Source organism: Acomys minous (assembly GCF_964271855.1).
Source record: "Acomys minous genome assembly, chromosome: 3".
Taxonomy (NCBI): Eukaryota; Metazoa; Chordata; class Mammalia; order Rodentia; family Muridae; genus Acomys; species Acomys minous.
In genome coordinates this window covers 23,058,043-23,078,211 of record NC_140485.1, presented here as the reverse complement: position 1 = coordinate 23,078,211, position 20,169 = coordinate 23,058,043, and the positions used below count along the sequence as shown (strand labels likewise).

Sequence of the window (20,169 nt, the reverse complement as noted above, 5' to 3'; positions counted from 1 at the left end):
AGGAGGGGCTGGAGGGAGGAAAAGAGAAGAAATGATGACTTTAATTAGAATTTTAAAAATTAAGAAAAGATCAGTTATTGCTGTAATCCTAATTTTGCAGTCCATACATAGGAAGATGTCAATATAATGACTTTAGAGAAGGAGACATATGGGGCCCTGATGCAGGAGGCTTGCACGTAGTCACTCATGGGGAGTATAATTTCTCTTAGAATAAATCTTACCAACTTGAAGTTAATCTTGATCATCTGTTTCAGTGCTTTGAACCCCCATTCTCCTTTCTCACCTTCAAGCTCCAAAACCTACAATGGGAAGACATTTTTACTTTTAGTTTCTGAATGACACCTAAGCTAAGTCTAACTCTTGAATTAATTTTGTAAGATATTCATGAAAAATATTTTCTCCCAAATTTCACTAGTTGTCAGTGTAATTTTAAAAAGGACTTAAAGACAAACGTCTTGGGACTCTTGGGTGAGTGAGCTGACTCTTAAGCTGTCACAGCAAAGGACTTAGTTGATCACACAGGCCCAGAAAGGACATGCCTACCTGAATGGAATGATCTGTATTAAGAAGTCAGGAAATAACTGATCTGTTGCCAGAAGCAACAAGAGTATAGTGGTAACAGTGCTGACCACGAGACTGTTTCTCTAGTGTGGTTGTAGGACCACCTGCTTCACCGACACTTGGTTGGAAAAGAACATGGGAAACTTTCTGAAAGATATGTATTGTCTATAATGCCGTCCGTCTGACAGAACAATCATAAATATCTCTCTCTCTCACACACACACCTGAAATAAATCACTTTGGATTTACTGTACCTTTTATGGTTTAGATAAAAAAAAAAATGTCTGCCTCATGTGTGTGACACTGAGTCCCTAACTGATGGTGTTGCCTTGGGAGGCTGTGGAACCCTCAGAGGGTAGAGTCTAGCCACAGAAAGTCAATCACTGGAACTCAAGTTGGGGAGCTATAACTCAGCTCTATTTCAGGCCCCAGTCGCTCTCTGTGCTTCTTGGTTATCTTAGCTAACTTTTCTACTGCTGTGATAAAGACACCACGGCCAAGACAACTTATAACATTGTTTAATGTAGGTGTACAGTTTCAGAGGGTTGAACTCCATGATAGCGGAACAGGATATGAGAGCAGGGATAGCTGAAAGCTCATACCTTGATCCCCAAGTAGGAGGCAGAGAGAGAGAGAGGAGAGAGGGAAGAGGAGGGAGGGGAAAGGGGAGAGGGGAGAGGGAGAGAGAGAGACAGAGAGAAGAAAAGACATTAAAATGGTATGAGCTTTTGGAACTTCAGAGCCTACCCCCAGTGACACACCCCCTCCTCCAAGGCCACACTGCTTACTCCTGTCCACGAGTTCCACCAAGTGGGGACCAAGCACTCAAACCTATGAGCTCATGGGGCCACTCTTACTCCAGCCATCACACTGGTCCACTGAGGTGGAAGCCTCCGAGTAACATGCTCTGGCCAGCACAGCTTCCCTACTATGAGAGACCACTGCATCCTAGATAGTGAACTGAAATACTTCCAACCTTGCTTTTAGTCAGATATTTGGTCGTACCAATGAGAAAAGTAAAGAAAGAAAAATAAACATTAAGACATAAAACCATTCAGAAAATAGAAACCTTCTGGAAGCTGCTTAGTGCTGCTTTTGGGTCATCTTCCTTCAGTGCTTTAGAATTATAGTACTGATTTTCCAAATCCACGTTGGGCTCAGAGTTGCTGTCTTCAGAGTACTCCTGTGTATTAGAGAGAGGGAGAGGGAATAAATGAGAAAAGGAAACTCACATGGCACCACAAAAATTGAATGCTGCTAGGATAAAATAATTATTCTATTTTTGTATAAAATAAAACAACCTTCAACACTGATCTTATTTTAAAAATGGAGAAGGAAGGCAGGCAATGGTGGTGCATACCTTTAGTCCCAGAACTTGGGAGGCAGAGACAGGCAGATCTCTGAGTTCAAGGTCAGCCTGGTTTACAGAGTGAGTTCCAGGACAGCCAAAGCTGTGTGTGTGGGTGGGTTGGGGAGGCGAAAAACAAACAAACAACAACACCCCCCAAAATGCTCCAAACAAAACAATAAACATTTTTATTTTGAAAGAATAAAGTATAAAGTATATAATAAAATAGGAATTATTTTTATGTCTCAAACTAGAACTTCCAGAGGATGGGAAGAGGGGAAGGGATAAAAGTGCTTGCTGTACAGCATGAAGAGCTAAGGTCAAACCCCCGACACAATATAAAGAACCAGGCACAACTGCACAAGAGCCTGTGCCCCTCTTGTCACGTGGAACAGTGAGACAGACAAGAGAGGAGAGTCGCTGGGGCTTATGGCTGCCAGCCTAGCCTCAGGGTCAGTGAGATGAAGAAACCTGACTGACACCATCCTCACAACTTCTATGTGTCCACACACATGTGCATATGTTACACACACACACACACACACACACACACACACACACACACACTACACTAAGCAAGTTAAAAAAAAAACAACTTTCACTCTGTGAAATCAATGTATATTTTGTAATCCTCATTAATGGAATGATATCTTAGCACTATTTAGCCTTTGTTTATATTGCTTCTAATAGTACTTTTTTTTCCCTTTTTTTTTTTTTTTTTTTTTTGGAGAGGGTTTCTCTGTGTATCCTTGGCTGTCCTGGACTCACTATGTAGACCTGGCTGGCTTCAAACTCAGTGATCCGCCTGCCTCTGTCTCCTGAGTGCTGGGACCACGCCTGGCTTCTAATAGTACTTTTTAATCCAAACTTTCACTCTTGCTGTACTGCATTTTAGTAAGAATTGAATTTACATGGTGGAAAACTCTTCAAATGTCCACAGCTCCACTTTAGCTCACTTATTTGGATGTTACAAAGCTATCTGGACTGGTAAGGTGGCCTGGCAGGTGTGTGTGCAGGTCCAGGCACAGCTTGCCAGAGTCTCTCCTTCCACATGTGAGTTCCAAAACTGAACACAGGCTGTCAGGCTCTGTGGTAAGCCAGTTACACTGCTGAGCCATCTCACTGGTCCAGAAAGGTATTATTTTAGATGGCCACAAAATAAAGATGATTTCTCCTCACCTACAAGTCATTCCAACGGGATAAGTTAATATCAAAACAATAGTAGTGGAGGGAAAGGAATAAACACAAGGATATGAATATTAGATATATCTTAAATTCAAATACAGTTTATTTTAAAAAATACACATGAAATATTGTAAAGGCAGAGTAAAGAGTTCTTCACTGAGCACAGCACTTAGGAAGCTCAAAAGTATGTCAAGATGGCTTTTCTCAGTGAATGGCCTCTGCAGAGTGAGAACACAAGTGGTACTCACTGTCACAGACTACAGACCTATGACATTCAGCCATTTTTATACTTGAAACTCCGCAGGAATACTTCCTTTAGGGACAAGATCAAACTAGGTAGGAAACATATTTCATAGTGATTCATTTTCTTAACTCTTGTCTCTTACTATTAACAAAAAGATTACAGGTTAAAAAAAATAACCTCTAGAGAATAAATCAACTGTCTATCACTATGACTGACAGGACTGTAATAGTAACAAAGATGGGTCTGAAAAAGAAATGGGCCTATTTTCTAGAAGAAGTGTGAGGTAAGGTATACAGCGCTGGCAAGAAGGGCACACAACACAAGGCAACACAAGAAACACTCGCAAGGACATTCCCGAGTCATCCTAACTCCTCATCCCTCAGCCACACACGTCTCTAACAAAGTTTACCTTCTCACAAGCTGTACCAGCCTTCCTGGCCTCTGTTTAACCCTCAAGTTTCAACCTCATGTCAAATAGAATAATTTGCAAAAAATGTCCATGACTTATTATATTTAATTAAAAAAAAAAAAAAGACTTCTCATTGCCCACTAAACACACCGAAAGTAGTAAAAACCTGACGCCTGCCCACATCCAGCATCTCCTATGGAAACTTCCCTCGTTCACACCACCGCAGCCACTCTGCCTTTGCTCACAACTGTTCAAATGCCTTTCCACCCTCGCATGCTATTCTTCTCTTTGCATTTCTCATCGGTCATCTAGTATCTGGCTTTTTAATTTATTATTATTGCAGTTTTAAAAATTTTAAATTATTCACTTTGTATCCCAACTGTAGCCCCTTCCCGCATCTCCTCCCAGTCCCCCCTCCCTCTCTCCCCTCCCCCTCCCCTAGTCCTCAGAAAAGGAGAGCCCTCCTCCCCTACCATCTGACCCCAGCCTGTCACGTCTCATCAGGACTTCCTGCACACTCGTCCTCTGTGGGCTGGCATGGGCACCCCGCCAGTGGGAGTGATCAATGAGGAGTTGTCAGAGGCAACCCCTACCCCCAATATTATGGGGCTCACAGAGAGACTGTGCTGCCTATCTACTACATCTGAGCACAGGGTAGGTCCTCACTGTGCATGGTCCTTGGTTGGTGCATCAATCTCTGTAGGTCCCCCTGGGCCCAGATTCCTTAGCTATGTTGTTCCTTGTGGAGCTCCTGTCCCCTTCAGATCCTTCTATCCCCCACCCTTTCCCTAAGTCACTAGCACTCTGCCCCAAAGTTGGCTGTGAGTCTCAACATCTACTTCAATCCCCTGCTGGGTGGAGTCTTTTAGAGGACCTCTACAGTAGGCGCCCATCCTGTTCCCTCTCTTCAAGCACTTCCGGGGTCTCTTCTAGTTGCACTTCTGAATGAACATTAAGTTTATTTAGCTTCTTTAGGCCTGTGGATTCTAGTGTGGTGATCCTGTATTATATGGCTAATATCTGCTTATAAGTGAGTATATGCCACGTGTGTTTTTCTAGGTCTGGGGTACCTCATTCAGGATAGGATCTGGCTTCTTAAACTATGGGTTATGATCCAATACATCCAGGGTAGGGGATGTACAACATGGGACAAATGGATGGGACCTGGATATGAAGAGGGGATTACACACACACACACACACACACACACACACACACACACACACACACACACACGATAGGTGAATACACAATGACCAAAATTGATATTTTGGCAGCACTAGCCAGATTACAGTGTGTGACATCACTGCAAGCCTGGACTGTGAACATAAAAACTGGCACTTTGCACTGCACATGCCAGTAAACAATGCCTTAGACACCTTGGCTCAGGCTTGACTGGTCCCTTTATTAAGTATAGTGTACGCCTCACACACAGTCTTCTGCTCCTATAGAAAGAAACAAGAGGCTTAATTACAGAGAAGAGAGACTTTAGTGTTATGCTATAGATGTTCCTCTGCAGGCATCAAATTAGTATACCTTTGGACTGTATTGTCAGGATTTCTGACTTTAAAAAATGCTGTTTGAAATGCTAACTTGTTGTATTAAAAATTCATTAAATGGATTTTGGCTTGGGATCAGGACAGAATTCCCAATACTTTGCAAAATGGACCTAAACATACAATGTCATTTTGTATGTATTTATGAGAAACAATAATCTTAGCACTGATGGTCCTAGACCAAAGTATCAATCAATTGTGGAAAACACTGAAGATGCCTGCAAGATGCTCTAATCTGTGTCCTACACTCAAAACTCTTCTTGCTATACCAGAAAACTACTTTTTGGCAACCCAAACCTTCTGAAAACAACACCAAATCTAGAAATGAGTGAAAAAGAACTGTGATTGCCATATCACAAAGTATAAGATTTTGGACTCTCATTTTTGGTTTTTAGACTAAAACATAAAAAACAAAACAAAAAAAACAACCCCCCCCCAAACCCAAAACAGGCCTTGGTCCAAGAAGGGAAAGGCTGAGAGGCAGAGTCCATGGCAGAATTAAATTGCAGACTTTCCAGCAGCAAGGACAAACATTTTACAGGTCGATGAGATTATCTGTCACCTTACACCATTGAGACAATTATGACATGGCTGAAAACAAGTTCCTTCTATTTTCTCCCATACTGTACGAGTGCTTTCTTAGTCACAAAACAACCCACTTACTATTCTTGAGAGCTGGCTCAAAGACAATGGATACTTGAGCTCAAGTAGTAGAATGAAAGAAGAGGAGGAGGAGGAGGAGGAGGAGGAAGAGGAGGAGGAGGAGGAGGAGGAGGAATGAGGTTAAACAGAAGATGTGAAATGAATCCAAGATGTAAATGAAAAAATAAAAATAAAAAAAGACTACCTCATGGGCACCGGTAAAGGAAAACAATGTTAACCACAACAAATACCAATGACTTAGTAACACCAGATAGCAATCAGGACAGAGAATTAGATGAATTAAATAATGCTAAAATTGAACTTATTTTTACCAACTGAGTAACAATTTGTAGATGTTTCGATGAAATGTTTTTAGTAGAAATCAAAATTTCAATCAATGTGAATATCCTAAATAAAAGTTTAAGCAACATATGTAAAGTCACTTGAATATTATAAAAGGGCTTTAAAAATCTTAAGGTTCAATGTCAGTTTCAACCTACTGATAAATGATAAAGTAACTCATATATCTCCAAAGCAGTCTGTGATGGCCCATCTACGGTACTCTTTTCCCCAAATAAGTTTGAATTGCTGTTTTACCGATAACCATATTTTATGTTGGCCATGCGGAGGCAGAGTGAACTCAGGCTTTATGCACTGCAGACAAGTGCTCCAACACCAGTGACTTCATTCAGCTCTCTTCACTTTTTTGAGAAAGGGCCTTACTAAGTTGCCAAAGTTGGCCTTGAGCTTGCAATCCTGCCTCAGTCTTAGGCTGTAGTTAGAGGCCTTAGCCTCACACCCTGGTTAGGAATCTACACAATCCTCTCTTTCCTTTCTTCCTCTGTAGCTCCTGCTAAATCACTCGCCAAGGCTCTCCTTCTTAGTTCCCCAGCTCTTTTTAGCAGAACCAGATCTCTCACAGTCACTCTTCTCTTGCCATACATGACACGCATCCAACGCAGGGTTAGTGTCTGTACTGTACCCTCTTCCCTCTTGCCCCCACTGTGAATAACTTTTTTTTGAGACAAAGTCACTGCAGAGTCCTGGCTGTCCTGGAAGTCACTATGTAGGGCAGGCTGGCCTTGAACTCACAAAGATCTGCCTGCTTCTGCCTCCCTAGTGTTGAGATTAAAGGTGTGTGCCACCACGCCTAGCTATCCTTTGTGTCCTCTAAAAAGCACATTAAAAAAAAAATCCTGTTTTATGTTCCTGAGACATTACGAAGTGTTTTTTAAATGTTTAACTGAAGATCGGGCTAAGAAACCAAATTTAACAACATACACCTATCAGGGTTAATTTTGGACTACAAGACAAAATGTAGCCACTTCTGATCAAGGCCCATTTTATGGTCTACTTATATACTCACGTCAGCAATACAGGTCCTAAGAAATATACATCAGGAAAACAGACCCATCATTAGAATGCTCTGAGACTTGACACCTGTAGCCATCTGCACTAGGTAAAGGACACAGAGGTGGAGGGAATGTACCATTATCCTTAAATACCAGATATAACACAGGTCCTAGGTAGTCATTTGTGTTTCAAAAATCCAAACTTTAAAAAATCCTACTCAGGCTAGTGTGTACTAATTTGCAATCTATGTTGTAAATAGGAATCAACTTTTATTCATTCCAACTTCTCATTTTCAGATGAAATTTCCCAAGGAGAGACATAAAAACCCTGTGACCTAGGACCCAGCTCTCTTTCTCTGTTGCGTTCTCTCTCTGGATGTGAGGTCATCACTATCTCAGTGCTTTTCCTTGTAAGTTGTGGGGTTCCTCACATGCCCGGAGCCCAGGCATTCACCCTGCATATGATGCACAAGTGCAAACTCATTTTGGATGCTTATGTTTACAAACGTGACTTACCACGGTAATTTAAAATGCTTTTATTATGTACTCTATATATTTATTTAGGCTTATTGTTAAGGACTTATTCATATTCATTGATTTAATTTTATCATTATCTATTTTAGCTGCTTAGCTTCCATGTTTAAAACTCTTTATACAAACGAACAGACCTCTTTGAAAACTCATGAAAACTTGGTTGAAAATCAGCATCATTCTTTGTAACTTTAAGAGGCAGTGTCCAACAGTACTGACATGGATTACAGTAACACTTCTGAAGAGAGCCACTTTCATCTGAGTTAAGTATTTTTGGTTTAGTGAACTATTTATTTCTAACCCAAAACAGTACCATTTGGGAAGCTGCTAACTTGAACTTCCAGTTCACTCAGGTAATTAATTTTATTCCTTCTCAAGTCTCTGATGGGGTTGAAGACCAGATAGTTTAATTTTACAATTAAGCTTAGTTGTTTAAGGGTTAAGATATTTTTAAGTCTAGATAGATGTTTTAAGTTGATAATGATGAGGTATGGTAGATACCGAATTTTAGACTCACCAAGATAGGAAAGAGGTTTTCTTCAACACTGCCAAATATAAATAGCCAAAACACTATGAACGTAACATTTATATAATTCCTGATTGTTTTGTGGTTCTTGCTGTAGGTAGTTTATTGTATATATGTGTAGTGATATAAATGTATATGTAAAATTTTAATTAAAGTAAAAAAGAAGTCAATTAAAAAACCAGCGTTGCCTGATTTAATAGTATTTATCAATTTAATTTTTCAGTTATAGTTTTTTAAAAAATTATTTTATGTGTAGGAGTGTTTGCATGGATGTATGCATGTATACCATATGATATTTGGTGCTGCAGAGGCCAGAATATATTGGATCCACCAGAATGAGAGTTAAAGACCAGTGGAAGCTACCACACGAGTGCTGGGAACTGAACTGGGGTTCTGTAAAAGAGCAGCCAGTGCTCTTAAACTCTGAGCCATTTCTCTAGCTCCAACTTTTTTTTTTAAAGTTACACATTGTTTATAATATTGCAGACTGAAAACAGATCACATTGTTATCAATAGAAAACTAGTCAAACAAAATATAGTACCTACATACTATCTTTGGAACTGTAAAAAGAGCAGTGAACTGGCAAGAGGATTCAGTGGGTAAAGGTGAAGGCTGGCAAGCCTGACAACTGGGATTTTATCATAAAACCTACAAGGTAGGAGAGAACAGGCTCCCTCAAGTTGTCAAATGACCTCCACATGCATCACATAGCTTGTACATGCACTCGCGCGCGCGCACAGACACACACACAGAGAAAGTAAATAGATACTTGTAAAAAATACTTTTAAAAGTGTAAGGGTTTTGGGGCATTAAATAATGAAACTAGAAAAAAATACCTTCCAATAACCATTGATTCATTCATTAATGCCAACTATGAGTTAGACCAAGGAACTATTAGACTCACAGCTTGGTAAAACTACTGTATTTTGTTTGTTTTTTGTTTGGGGAGACAAGGTTTCTCTGTGTAGCCCTGGTTGACCTGAAACTCACTCTGTAGACCAAGCTGGCCTCGAAGTCAGAGAGCTGCCAGCCTCTGCCTCCCTGAATGCTGGGATTAAAGGCATTCGACACCATGTCTGGTGAAACTACTCTATTCCATCTATAAAGCAGCTCTGAAATGACAGCACCTGTATCCTTTTAAACATATGATTAAAAGATACTGACTAGCAAATGAAAATAAATTACCTGAAAGCTGTCATGCTACCAAAATTTTTTAACTGCTACTAAAAGGGCTTTCACTACTTGACATGTGACTGAGAATCTAGAATAGTATCTGTATGAGAAATGGCTGAGAAGGACTGTCTAACACAGTGTCTAGAGGAGGACATAACAATTCATTTATTTTTGCGATAGTGTAAAATCTTAATTTTGCTTTTTTTGTTTTTGTTGTCTTTTTTTTTTAAACTGAAACTGCATTATTCAGCTTTATTATATGGTACACATAGTATAGGCCTTGAAATGCTGGGGAAACAGCCACACACAAACACTGTATGTCTAATTAAAAAGCTCCCAAAGCAGGGTGTGGTGATGTACGCCTTTACTTCCAACTCTTGGGAAGCAGACTGAATTTCAAGCCAGCTATGGCTACATGGTGAGACTCCTCTCAAAACAAACTCCCACAAACTAGTAAAGTCTAATAGAGTAAAATCTTTCATAAGATTTCATTTTCATCCTTACAGTGTATTTTCAAAGTAATCCTAATGCCAATATTCATTCATTTAAATATTCATGTATTTAACAGACTGTTATAAAAGGAGGTAAGTAAAAAGCTTTGACGATTTAAAATCTACTTGTAATAGAATTAAAAACAAAAGCAAAACAACAGGGAGAAATTTAGTAACTGCTCACAACTACCTTGTGTTTGAACAAACAGCACAAGCTCTGTATTTTAAAAAAAAATCACTAAATAGCTACTATGACTCTTCAGTCATAGCATTTTCCTCTTCCTTTTATAAAATATGCCTCTGTAAAACGCAAAAATTAAAAAAAAAACACAGAAATGATCTACAGATTCACCTATACAGGCATGAAACAGTAACTCAAAAACAAATACACATGCTCTGAGAATTTGACACTCACAAGACGAACAGCAGCCACTTCACAACCTTACCAAAACCAGCATCACCGTAATTCCTAAGAACAGAACAAATGCTTCCCAATTGAAAAACAAAAATGACACTAATTTGGGGATCAAGACCATTTTTTCCCCTTAGTTCTCAGTCTCACATAGGTGTGCGGTTTTGTTTTGTTTTGTTTTTTTTTTTTGACTATCAACATAAAACACGGGGTCCAGTTTAAACCCTGTAAATTCACTTACAAATCAAACCTTATATTAAAAAAGAAATCACCACCAAACCAGGCAAGTTTGTTTACTTCTATGCCGTTGATGATTCAAACACTGATGCTGTAAATTTTATTAAATCAAAAGGGGGAAAAGCCGTTGTTTCCAATTTCCTTAGTCCCTACCTCTCCCCAGCTCAAACGAAGAGAAAGCAAACGCTTCTTCCCAGCTTGTCAAAAAAAAAAAAGAATTTTTTTTAAGAGGACGGAGCAGGCAGTTTAACTACTCCCCCGCCCCCTTTCTATTCTTGCTCTGAACCTTAACCTGGGACCCAAACTGACCCTGGGCGAGACTCTAAAGCTGTTTTCGGGGAGACTCCCGAGTTTCGCAGTCAGGTCCGGGAGCAGGACGGGCCCCCCTCCCCCGTTTCACTCTCCCAGCCTCTGGCACCGGTTCAGGCCCGGTGTGATGGAGAGGTGGCCCCGCTAGGGCCCAGACCTCAGCGCCGGGCCCAAGCGCCTCCGCGGCGGGCAAGGCGGCGCTGAGAACCGGCCGTGGCCCCCTGCGCTACCCCCGGGCCCCGCGGCCTGGCGGGCCCGACGTCTCCCTCTCCTCTTCCCAGGCCCGACGGGCCCGCGGCGCCGGGCGAGGAGGGAACCCCGTCACCGTGCAGGCCGAAAGCCGGCCGACGCGCCCCAGGGGAAAGCTGCAGCCGCTCGGCCTCGACCCCATCGCCACACTCCGTTTTCCAGCCCCGGGCCCGCTCCCTGCCCCTCACCAGGTCGTAGTCCTCTTCATCATCGCACATGAAATCATCCTCCATGTCAGACATCTTGGCCGGAGGGGGGGTGGGGGGAAGAGGAGAAATTAGAGACAGCCTCCTCCCACAGTCCTCCGCGGCCGCGGAGCGTCACTCCCTATTCTCCTCGCCTTCCGGTCGCTCCTAGAGAAGATAAGCGCATTCCGGAACCAAAGGGCTCCACCTTAAGGCGGTTTACCACGGCGCGCAAAGGGAGGACACGGCCCGCCGTTTCCTGCGCGACAGTTGGTGTCTTAGCAACAAAGCGTAGCAACTGGGAAATCGGGCGCTGCGGGTCCTATCTGAGGGGCTTCGGAAACCTTCTAGCAGTTTCCAGCGTCCTTGGTGAGGGAATTGTCTTCTTCCTTGCCTGGGACTCTGGAACCATCTCTTTTTAAAGAAACATGCCAGTCCTATACGACAGGTAGCGTGCCTCTGCTTTTGTTATCTGTTTTTATTCTACATCTTGCGGTGGATATAAACAGCAACACAGTTTTCACATAAAGTTATATTTGTTCTTAGCAAAACACTTCGGTGGATACCCCAATTTAGGTATGCACTAATCAATTGTTTAATTATTTAGTGAATCACCATTAGAGTTCAGAATGAAGATAACGGTTGAAAATAAGGCAACCCCCTGGCCCCCTCCCCCCTTTTCGGATTACCCTGGAAATTCTGTACATTTCATTCCACAAATGCTGTATAGTTATAAAATAGATACAACCCTAGAATTTTGACCCAATTTTTACCCACTCAGACCCATTAAACATGCCCAAATCTCCAAAGGTTAAACCAAAACCAAAACAACTTTATCTAGTACAGTTGATGGTGAGTATAGCTCAGCATTAACATTCACGCCATCGTGTTGAATCCTTACAGACCCAAGCTGGCTGTGCTCTAGTGGCTTCTGGAGTTGTGCCTGGGGAACGGCATAGTTTTGCTTTTGGTTCTAAGCCAGCAATTGCTTGGTTCTGAAAATCTTGTCAGAAGACATGCTGAGAAATAGTTAAGCACAACAACGATTGTATTATTTTTATATTCAACATACTGTGAAAACAATTTATAGCTGTTCGTCCAGAATGCTACAAAAATAAGTCTTCAAACAGTATTGCTTTGAATATCATTAACATTCCTTTTTCTTTTTCTTTTCTTTTTTTCTTTTCTTTCTTTTTTTTTTTTTGAGACACGGTTTCTTTGTGTAGCCTTGGCTGTCCTGGACTCACTTTGTAGACCAGGCTGGCCTAGAACTCACAGTGATCTGTCTGCCTCTGCCTCCCGAATGCTGGGATTAAAGGTGTTTGCCACCATGCCTAGCCTTTTTTCTTTTTTCTTTTTTTCTTTCTATTTTTTGTATGGGGAGAGAACTTGGCCTTGTATGTGTTCAGTAAATGCACTATTGCTGAGCTTCCCCTCTAGCCTTACACTTAATTGTTTCTTAGGAAAATATTATGAGAAGGAATTTCAGATAGTTTTAAGAAGTAATCATTCTCTGTGAGTTCAAGGCCAGCCTGGTCTACAAAGTGAGTCCAGGACAGCCAAGACTACACAGAGAAACCCTCTCTCGAAAAACAAACAAATAAACAAACCCCAAAAAGTAATCATTTAAATTAACATCTTTTTGGTTATAGTTTTTCTAACAATAATATCATCTTACCTATTTTTTATAATTATGATAAGATAATAAGACAACAGATGCCAGTTATTAGATTATATGAGGTTCATTAAGTGAACATGGGGAGAGAAGGAAAGGGGAGAGGGATACGAGAGAGAGAGAGAGAGAGAGAGAGAGAGAGAGAGAGAGGGAGAGAGAGAGAGAGAGAGAGAGACAGAGAAAAGAAGAGGAGAGGAGAGGAAAGAAAGCACCAAGAGAGGGTCTGTCCTTTAATATAGCCCTAGGCAAGGCCATGCCCTGGTAGCAGGTAGGCAGTGACATCACAGGTAAGCAGACTGAAGGAGAATTTTAACACCTACAATCACATACTTTTACTAATAGCCTTTTTCTGTCAATACTTTATCATGAGAAAATTTAAACTTAAAATACATTTGAAAGGATAGAATAGCAGATACAAGTATACCAACTATCAGTTTTAATGCTGTGTATTTCCTGGGTCAACCGAAAGATGCATATAAAACAACACAGTAGTCTTATGTGCAGCTATGTGCATTTCCTAAAATTAAAGACATTCTCTTATGCAAGCATATAATAAATATTTCATATTAGGCGGACAATCCCCTGATATTATTTAATTTCCATTCTTTGTTCAAAATTCCTCAACTGTATATAAAAGTTTGGATTTGGGATGCCATTTAATGATAACATCTTAGATCCCAAAAATACTGCATGAATATGTACACATAATTTTACAACAAAGCAAAGCCTTCCACTAAGTGTGACCATGACATCCCACTTTATTGGGACAGATCAGGGTTAGGTACTTCTGTTTAGCATAACAATAGCATTCACCGCTCACCACTCTCAGAACTTGGGGTAATAAATCACAGTTACCCTACCCATGTCTATAATTTTTCCAAAGAACATAGAGATCATAAGGGAGTTAAGAGTTTTATTCATGCATAATTTCTCAAACACAAAACAACAAGGCTGTGATCACTTACCATGCCAGTTGTTCACATATGTAAAATGGCATGCTGATTTACAGTGCATTTATTTGTATAATATGCTGTTTGTTTGTTTTTCATTGTGATGCCTTACTCATATAGCAGGAAAAGATGAGTAATTTGGTGCCTAGAAACATAAAGGAAGTGGCAACTGAAATGTGAGCCTTTTATTTCCTTGGTGATACTCCAATTTATTGAGTAAGGTCTGATAATTTGAGAAGAGCAATTACTAGAGTATTTTCATGAGATCAATTTTATTCGATAGTAACTGATAAAAATTCTTAACAGGTTGTTCTTGTTTAAAGTAGATGTTATATTTAAAAAGCATTTTAATATTATTCTTATTAAAGATTTTTTGTTATTTTAAAGTGTGTGTATGTATCTGAACATGAGTGTGTATGCATGTAAGCACAGCTGCCTGCAGATGTTAGAGGTGTGAGGTCTCCTGAGAGTTGGAAGTTACAGGCAGTCAGCCTCTCGTCATGGGTCCTGGGACCCAACTCAGGGCTTCTCCAAGAACAGCAGGTGCTCTAAACCACTGAGCCATTTCTGTAGTCCCTTAGAAATTTTTACAAGATTGTGTGCGTGTGTATGGTGTCTATTTGTATGGCTGTGCTTCATATGCTTGTGTGGGGCATGTGTGTGGGGTCCGAAGGTAACTTTGCAGCCAGTTGTCCCCTTCCCCCTGTTTCCAGGGACTGAACTCTGGTGGTCAGGCTTTTGAGGCAAGAGCCTTTACCCACTGACCATCTCACTGGCCCTAAATATTTGTGAAACATAATTTATTGAAGTATAATTTAGCTTTGTTACAAAAGCTAACCTGCTTATCATAATAAAACTTATCAACTTGATAAATTTTGTCCTGTTACATTGTGATTATCATAAGAACTTAATAGCTTATTAAACTCAAGATATTTATAAATTTCTTCCTGATTTCCTTGATGATCTATATCTTCCTCTTATTTATTTTTTTAGGCCAATCCTGATCTATTATTTGACATTGTAGATAAATTTACAATTTAAGCAATTTCATATGTCAATCAAAATAAATACAGTGCATTCTCAATTACCTGGCTTTTATCTGTGTTGTTGCTGCATCAGTTGGTTGTTTGAATTTATTGCAGTGTGTTCTGTTTTTGGAAATTCCATAATTACTTTTCTTTTAATGTATATGTGAAGTTTTCAACTCGTATTTAATATAAATAAAACTGCTGTGTACAGGTTGCTGTATGAGCATGTTTCATTTCTGAGTAATGTGTTAGACTGATTCCAAGATGGCCTGTGATCCATGCCATTTTATACTTCTTTGTTCCTTGAGTGTGGGTAGGCTATGACGAGCTTCTAATCAAAACTATGGAGAGAAGCTGATACATGCACTTAGCTGGGATCAAGTCTGTCCGAGTAACAGACACTGTGTCCTTTACTGTCCTCAAGAAGCTGATGTTTGTGTGATGGTTGAGCCTCATTGGCTATTTGTGTGTTTTTCAGGACAGGGTTTCTCTTGGGTAGCCCTAGCTGTCCTCGAACTCTCTCTCTATACCAGGCTGGCCTTTACCTCAGAGATCTGCCTGCTTCTACCTCCCCAGTGCTGGGTTTAAAATCACTCTCCACCACTGCCTGGGTGGCTAAGCTTCACTGTCAACTGGACAAATCTGGAATCACCTAGGAGACAAGCATCTGGCTCTGCCTGTGAGTGGTAATGTACATTAGCCACATCCTCTGTGGTCTGCGTCCTTCCCCAGATGAGCCTCTTTAAAGCAGAAGACCCATCTAAGGCACACCTTGACTTTTGAGAGACAGAAATGGTGAGATATAAGTGTGTATTGTTGCATGTTACTACCTCTATGACAATGATGTCATGATGTAGTGGATAGAGACAAATCTATAAGTGATGGTTGGTCAACTTTGTAAGAAACTCTTAAAGTGTTTTGCCTGGTAGTTTTGCCATTTCGCCTATCTCTCGGCAACCTGCAAGAGTCCTAGCTGTCTATCTTTCCATTATTTAGTATGAGCTACCCTACTTCAATTTTAGCTGCTCTATCAAGAGCACTGAGCATTTCAGTGGCTTTGGTTTGCACTTCCTTAAGGCAGATGCTGTGCTTCTTTGTGTGGGGTTTTCCCCCAGTTCTGTTACTGTATTTGACATTTAGTCATCAGTTCTCAAACACATCATCTATAGGTTTCTGAATGTGTTAACAAGGATGTAAGTTGCCAAAGTGTAGAGCTTGTTTGGTGAATCCTCATCCTCATTATACTTTTTGCACGTATGTATATGGATAGGATATAGAATATTCCTTATTCCTCTGGCCAGATGTTTTTGAGCCTGGTAACAATATATGCATGTCTAGAGTCCCCAACTCCTTCCTGGCGAATTCCCAGGTTTCTCTGAGTGCCCAAGGAGCATGCTGCTTGAAGCCTACTCTATGGATGCATTTGTTGATATGTTCTCGGGTCACCACCTCATTGATGGCATGTCCCCTCTTGTCATCATTTTTTGCAGGAGCCATTCTTCAGCGCCTAAGTTGGAAGGGCTCTGTGTATGTCTTTGGTGAGAAAGAAAATAAATATGCAGGGTAATGCTTTACAGTTCAGAACAGTAAAGGGCAGATACGGTGGAGATGGTATGCTTTTAATAGGGCCTCTGGGATTTTCTCAGGCAACACTGAAACGAGGGAAGAACTGGACACTCAATGGAAAAAGGAGGACATGACTCATCCTGGGTATGGTCAAGGAGAAGGTTTATTGTAGTTGTAGTGGGGAAAACAGCCAGAGGCATCTGGAAGGGTCTAGACTGACTGTGGCCTTGGGTGGGGGTCGGGGGAGAGGGGCAAAGAGTACCTGGGAACCTAGAGCTGGAGCCAAAATGGCTGAGGTTGCACAGGGATCAGAGGCTGAGGGAAGGGAAGGAAGCCTCGCCTGGCCTGCAGGGTTTAGGGTAGGGAGAGGGATGAGAAGGCCGGGAGGAGCCACAGTCGCTGGGTGGCGTCTGTCCCAGGTTTCTTTGAGACCTAACAGACACTAAGGGCTGCTTCTCTCTGATTAGTGGTGTCCACTGAGGCCCACCTGTGCTTGCATTCTGGAAATAAGAGCAGAGGGATTTACATCTATTTTAAGTTCTTGCTTTGGAAATAAACTTGAATAAGAGGGCAATAGGTGAACATTTCATGGTCTCTGAGACGTAACTGCTAGACATTAAGGAAGGAAAACTCCCAACTTAAAAAAAAAAAAGCCTGAGGGAGATTATAAGAAAGTGTGCGCGGGTCTAAGTTCTAACGCTGTGCTCAGCCACATTAGGACCCCAAAGCACCTGGTCTATTTGCCTTGCTGTGCAGGGTGGGGGGTGAGGGGTGAGGGGTGGGGTGGTGGTGAGCCCAGCGCGAGGTGGTGGCTGCACTTGACAGCTGGGCTGGGAGCTGGGGAGGAGGAGCTGGGGGCGGGACAGCCTGGAAGGGGGCCATTTGTGCGGACCTGCAGGATTTCCGCCGAGATCCCGGAAGAAAGCCACCTATATCTTGTGATCGTCAGCTGTGCTGCACTTCTGGAAACTGCCGAGGGATCTAACAAAATATGGCTTCGGAGGTCCCCACCACGCGACGAGTCCCGGTGGCAGAACATCCCAGGTGGGGGAGAGGCGTGGCCTGGGATCCCCGGGCTGGAGAGGTGCGCCAGGCTTTCATTGCTTTAGGCAGCTGCTTTTTTTGAGTCATGTTTGTGTTTTTGTTTTTTTCCCTCCTCTGTCCCAGGAGGTAAACAGAATCCTTGGGATTCTAGATGCCCAGGTCTCAAACACTGCGTCCAGACGCCAGGGGCTGTGTGCGTTGCTCTCTGTGGAGGCCTCTGCCCTTTCTTGCAGAACGATTCAGGAAAAATGCACAAACCTACCTCCAACTGTTTTCTTACCTGCCAAGCGATACTGCTGTTCCAAGTTTCTGTCCTATCCAGTCATTTTTGCGTCACTGCATCTTTGACAAATCCGAGAGCATCTAAATTGTCACCAAGGAACTAATTTGTTGCCAGTTCTTAGCTATAGAATTACCACTTCTTTTTTGATGGCTAGTGGAGGGTCTTTTTAATTACAGACACTTTGTTCTGGTTTTGTGGGGCTGAAATCTTACAGAAGCCTCTCACCCGCTGTTCTGTTAGCCAGAGGGCTTGTCCGAGGTTGCCTGCTTGTGAGTTTAACTCCTCCAAGCTCTCCTTTGGTTTTTGTTGATGAGTCTGCTTTCCTAAGGCTTGGAAATGCACATTCTTGGGCAAGTCAGCTGATGGTGTATCTTTAGTTACCAGGAAAAAAACATAACTCACTCTAGAGACAGCATAGTGTGGAATACTTCTGGATGCCGCTGAATGTGGTTGTTTTTACATTTTCACTGAATGAGAGACAATGGGCTTCAAATGATTTCTGAGGAATTCGTTTCATGAAAAAGAAACCCACCCCTCTTTATTGTAGTATTGCTCTACAAAACATGTCTATGAATACATTTCAAATATGATTTTTTTTTTTTGAGCCAGGGTCCGCTATGTAGTTGTGGCTGGCCCGAACCTCAAGTACATCATCATGTACAACTAGTGTTGTGTTTTATACTTGTGTGTGCAGTTATTAGCTTCACACAGTGGTTTGCAGGAATATTTTGAAGCATCCTATTTTTGAAAGGGTGAGATTTATTAAACCTACATAGTGTGATTTACAAATCTAAGTGGTCCCATGATGCAGTTCATTGGTACCTTCAGGGGAACCTGGATTCTTGTGAAAACTCCTGATCTTTGCTCAAAATATCTCTTCATTTCCACAGGAAACCAGATCCTCTTGAGTAAAAGGCACTAGGCAACCACATTACATGTTCTAATAAGATAAGTTCTTTTTATTCTATTTATTTTAGACGTCTGGAATTGTACCTCAGTGGTAGCACACCTCCCTAGCATGCACACGCCCCTGCCTTTGATTTTCAGCATTAGAAAACTCAGGGAGAAATAAGAGCTAAGTTCATTCTGCCTGCATTTGACTCATGTTTTTTCAGTCTGTACTGTGGAACTTCAAATTCCACTTCTAGCTTTCTTTGCAGTGATATCTCTTTTCTTTAGGACTAAGTTTTAAATTGTTAGGCTGGCAAGGCATGATGGTGCAGGCCTGTTGCTCCAGCAACTGGAGGGAGATGGAGGAGGCCCACCACCAATCAAAAGACAGTCTGGGCCCTGTGGCCTGCTTTAGTTACTTTTCTTTCTTTCTTTCCTTCCTCTTTCTTTCTTTTTTTTTTTCCAAGACAGATTTTCTCTGTGTAATATCCCTTGCTGTCTTGGAACTCTCTTTGTAGACCAGGCTGGCCTCCGAACTCACTGAAATTCCAGTGCTCTGCCTCCCTGAATACTGGGATTAAAGGCGTGCGCCACCACACCGAGCTTTTAGTTACTTTTCTATTGCTGTGAACCGCCACTGTGGCCCAGACAACTTATTGAAGACCATTTATTTTGGGGCTTACATTTTCTGAGGATGAGTGCATGGTCGGCATGGCGGGGGTGTGGTGGCAGGCAGGCAGGCAGGCAGGCAGGCAGGCAGGAACCGGAGCAGTAGCTGAGGGCTTACCCCTTGATCCAGAAGCACTAGGCAGAGGGAGCTAACTGGAAATAGCTTGGGCTTTTCAAATCTCACAGCCTACTCCCCGCTCACACACCCTAACCAGGTCATCCTCTTAATCCTCAACAGCTCCACCAGCTGGGCACCAGCTGTTCAAGCAGGAGCCCTATGGGGGTCATTCTCGTTCCTCAAAACAAAAACAAGATTTGGGGAGGTAGCTCAGCTGTGGAGTGCTACCCTCATGCACAAAACCCTGGGTTTGATTCCCAGAATTGTGTGAACCCTTGGTAGTAGCATAGCCTTGTAATCCCAGCATTTGAGAGAGACAGAAGAAATTCAAGGTCATTCTTGGCTAGTGAGTGAGAGAACAGCCTGTGCTACATGAAACCTTGTCTAAAGTAACCCTAAAAACAAATGAGTGAAAACTACTAGATTATTAATTTCTTTTTCTTTTTTCTCCTGCCCCCCAGACAAGGCTTCTCTGTTTAGCCTTGGCTGTCCTGGGATTCACTGTGTAGACCATGCTGGCCTCGAACCCAGAGA

At 41.9% G+C, this 20,169-nt stretch overlaps 2 protein-coding genes across 5 annotated transcripts in view; one reads left to right on the top strand and one right to left on the bottom strand.

The window, feature by feature from the left end:
• The window catches only part of COPS2 (COP9 signalosome subunit 2), a 28,056-nt gene extending 16,491 nt beyond the window's left edge, over nucleotides 1-11,565 (bottom strand). For both annotated transcript variants that reach the window (XM_084775511.1, XM_084775512.1), the window contains exons 1-3: nucleotides 11,415-11,565; nucleotides 1,631-1,744; nucleotides 222-299 (exon numbers count right to left, since the gene is read on the bottom strand). In XM_084775511.1, the coding sequence (XP_084631637.1) occupies nucleotides 222-299; nucleotides 1,631-1,744; nucleotides 11,415-11,468 (246 nt within the window). In that variant the 5' untranslated portion in view covers nucleotides 11,469-11,565. The remainder of the gene's footprint in view (nucleotides 1-221; nucleotides 300-1,630; nucleotides 1,745-11,414) is intronic.
• Nucleotides 11,566-11,687: 122 nt separating this feature from the next.
• The window catches only part of GALK2 (galactokinase 2), a 135,212-nt gene continuing 126,730 nt past the window's right edge, over nucleotides 11,688-20,169 (top strand). Inside the window, exon 1 of one of the 3 annotated variants that reach the window (XM_084775509.1) lies at nucleotides 11,688-11,859. In XM_084775509.1, coding sequence (XP_084631635.1) covers nucleotides 11,840-11,859 — 20 coding nt within the window. In that variant the 5' untranslated portion in view covers nucleotides 11,688-11,839. Of the gene's footprint in view, nucleotides 11,860-17,526; nucleotides 17,715-20,169 lie in introns of those variants that run through there. The other 2 variants (XM_084775510.1, XM_084775508.1) reach the window with 2 other exon arrangements.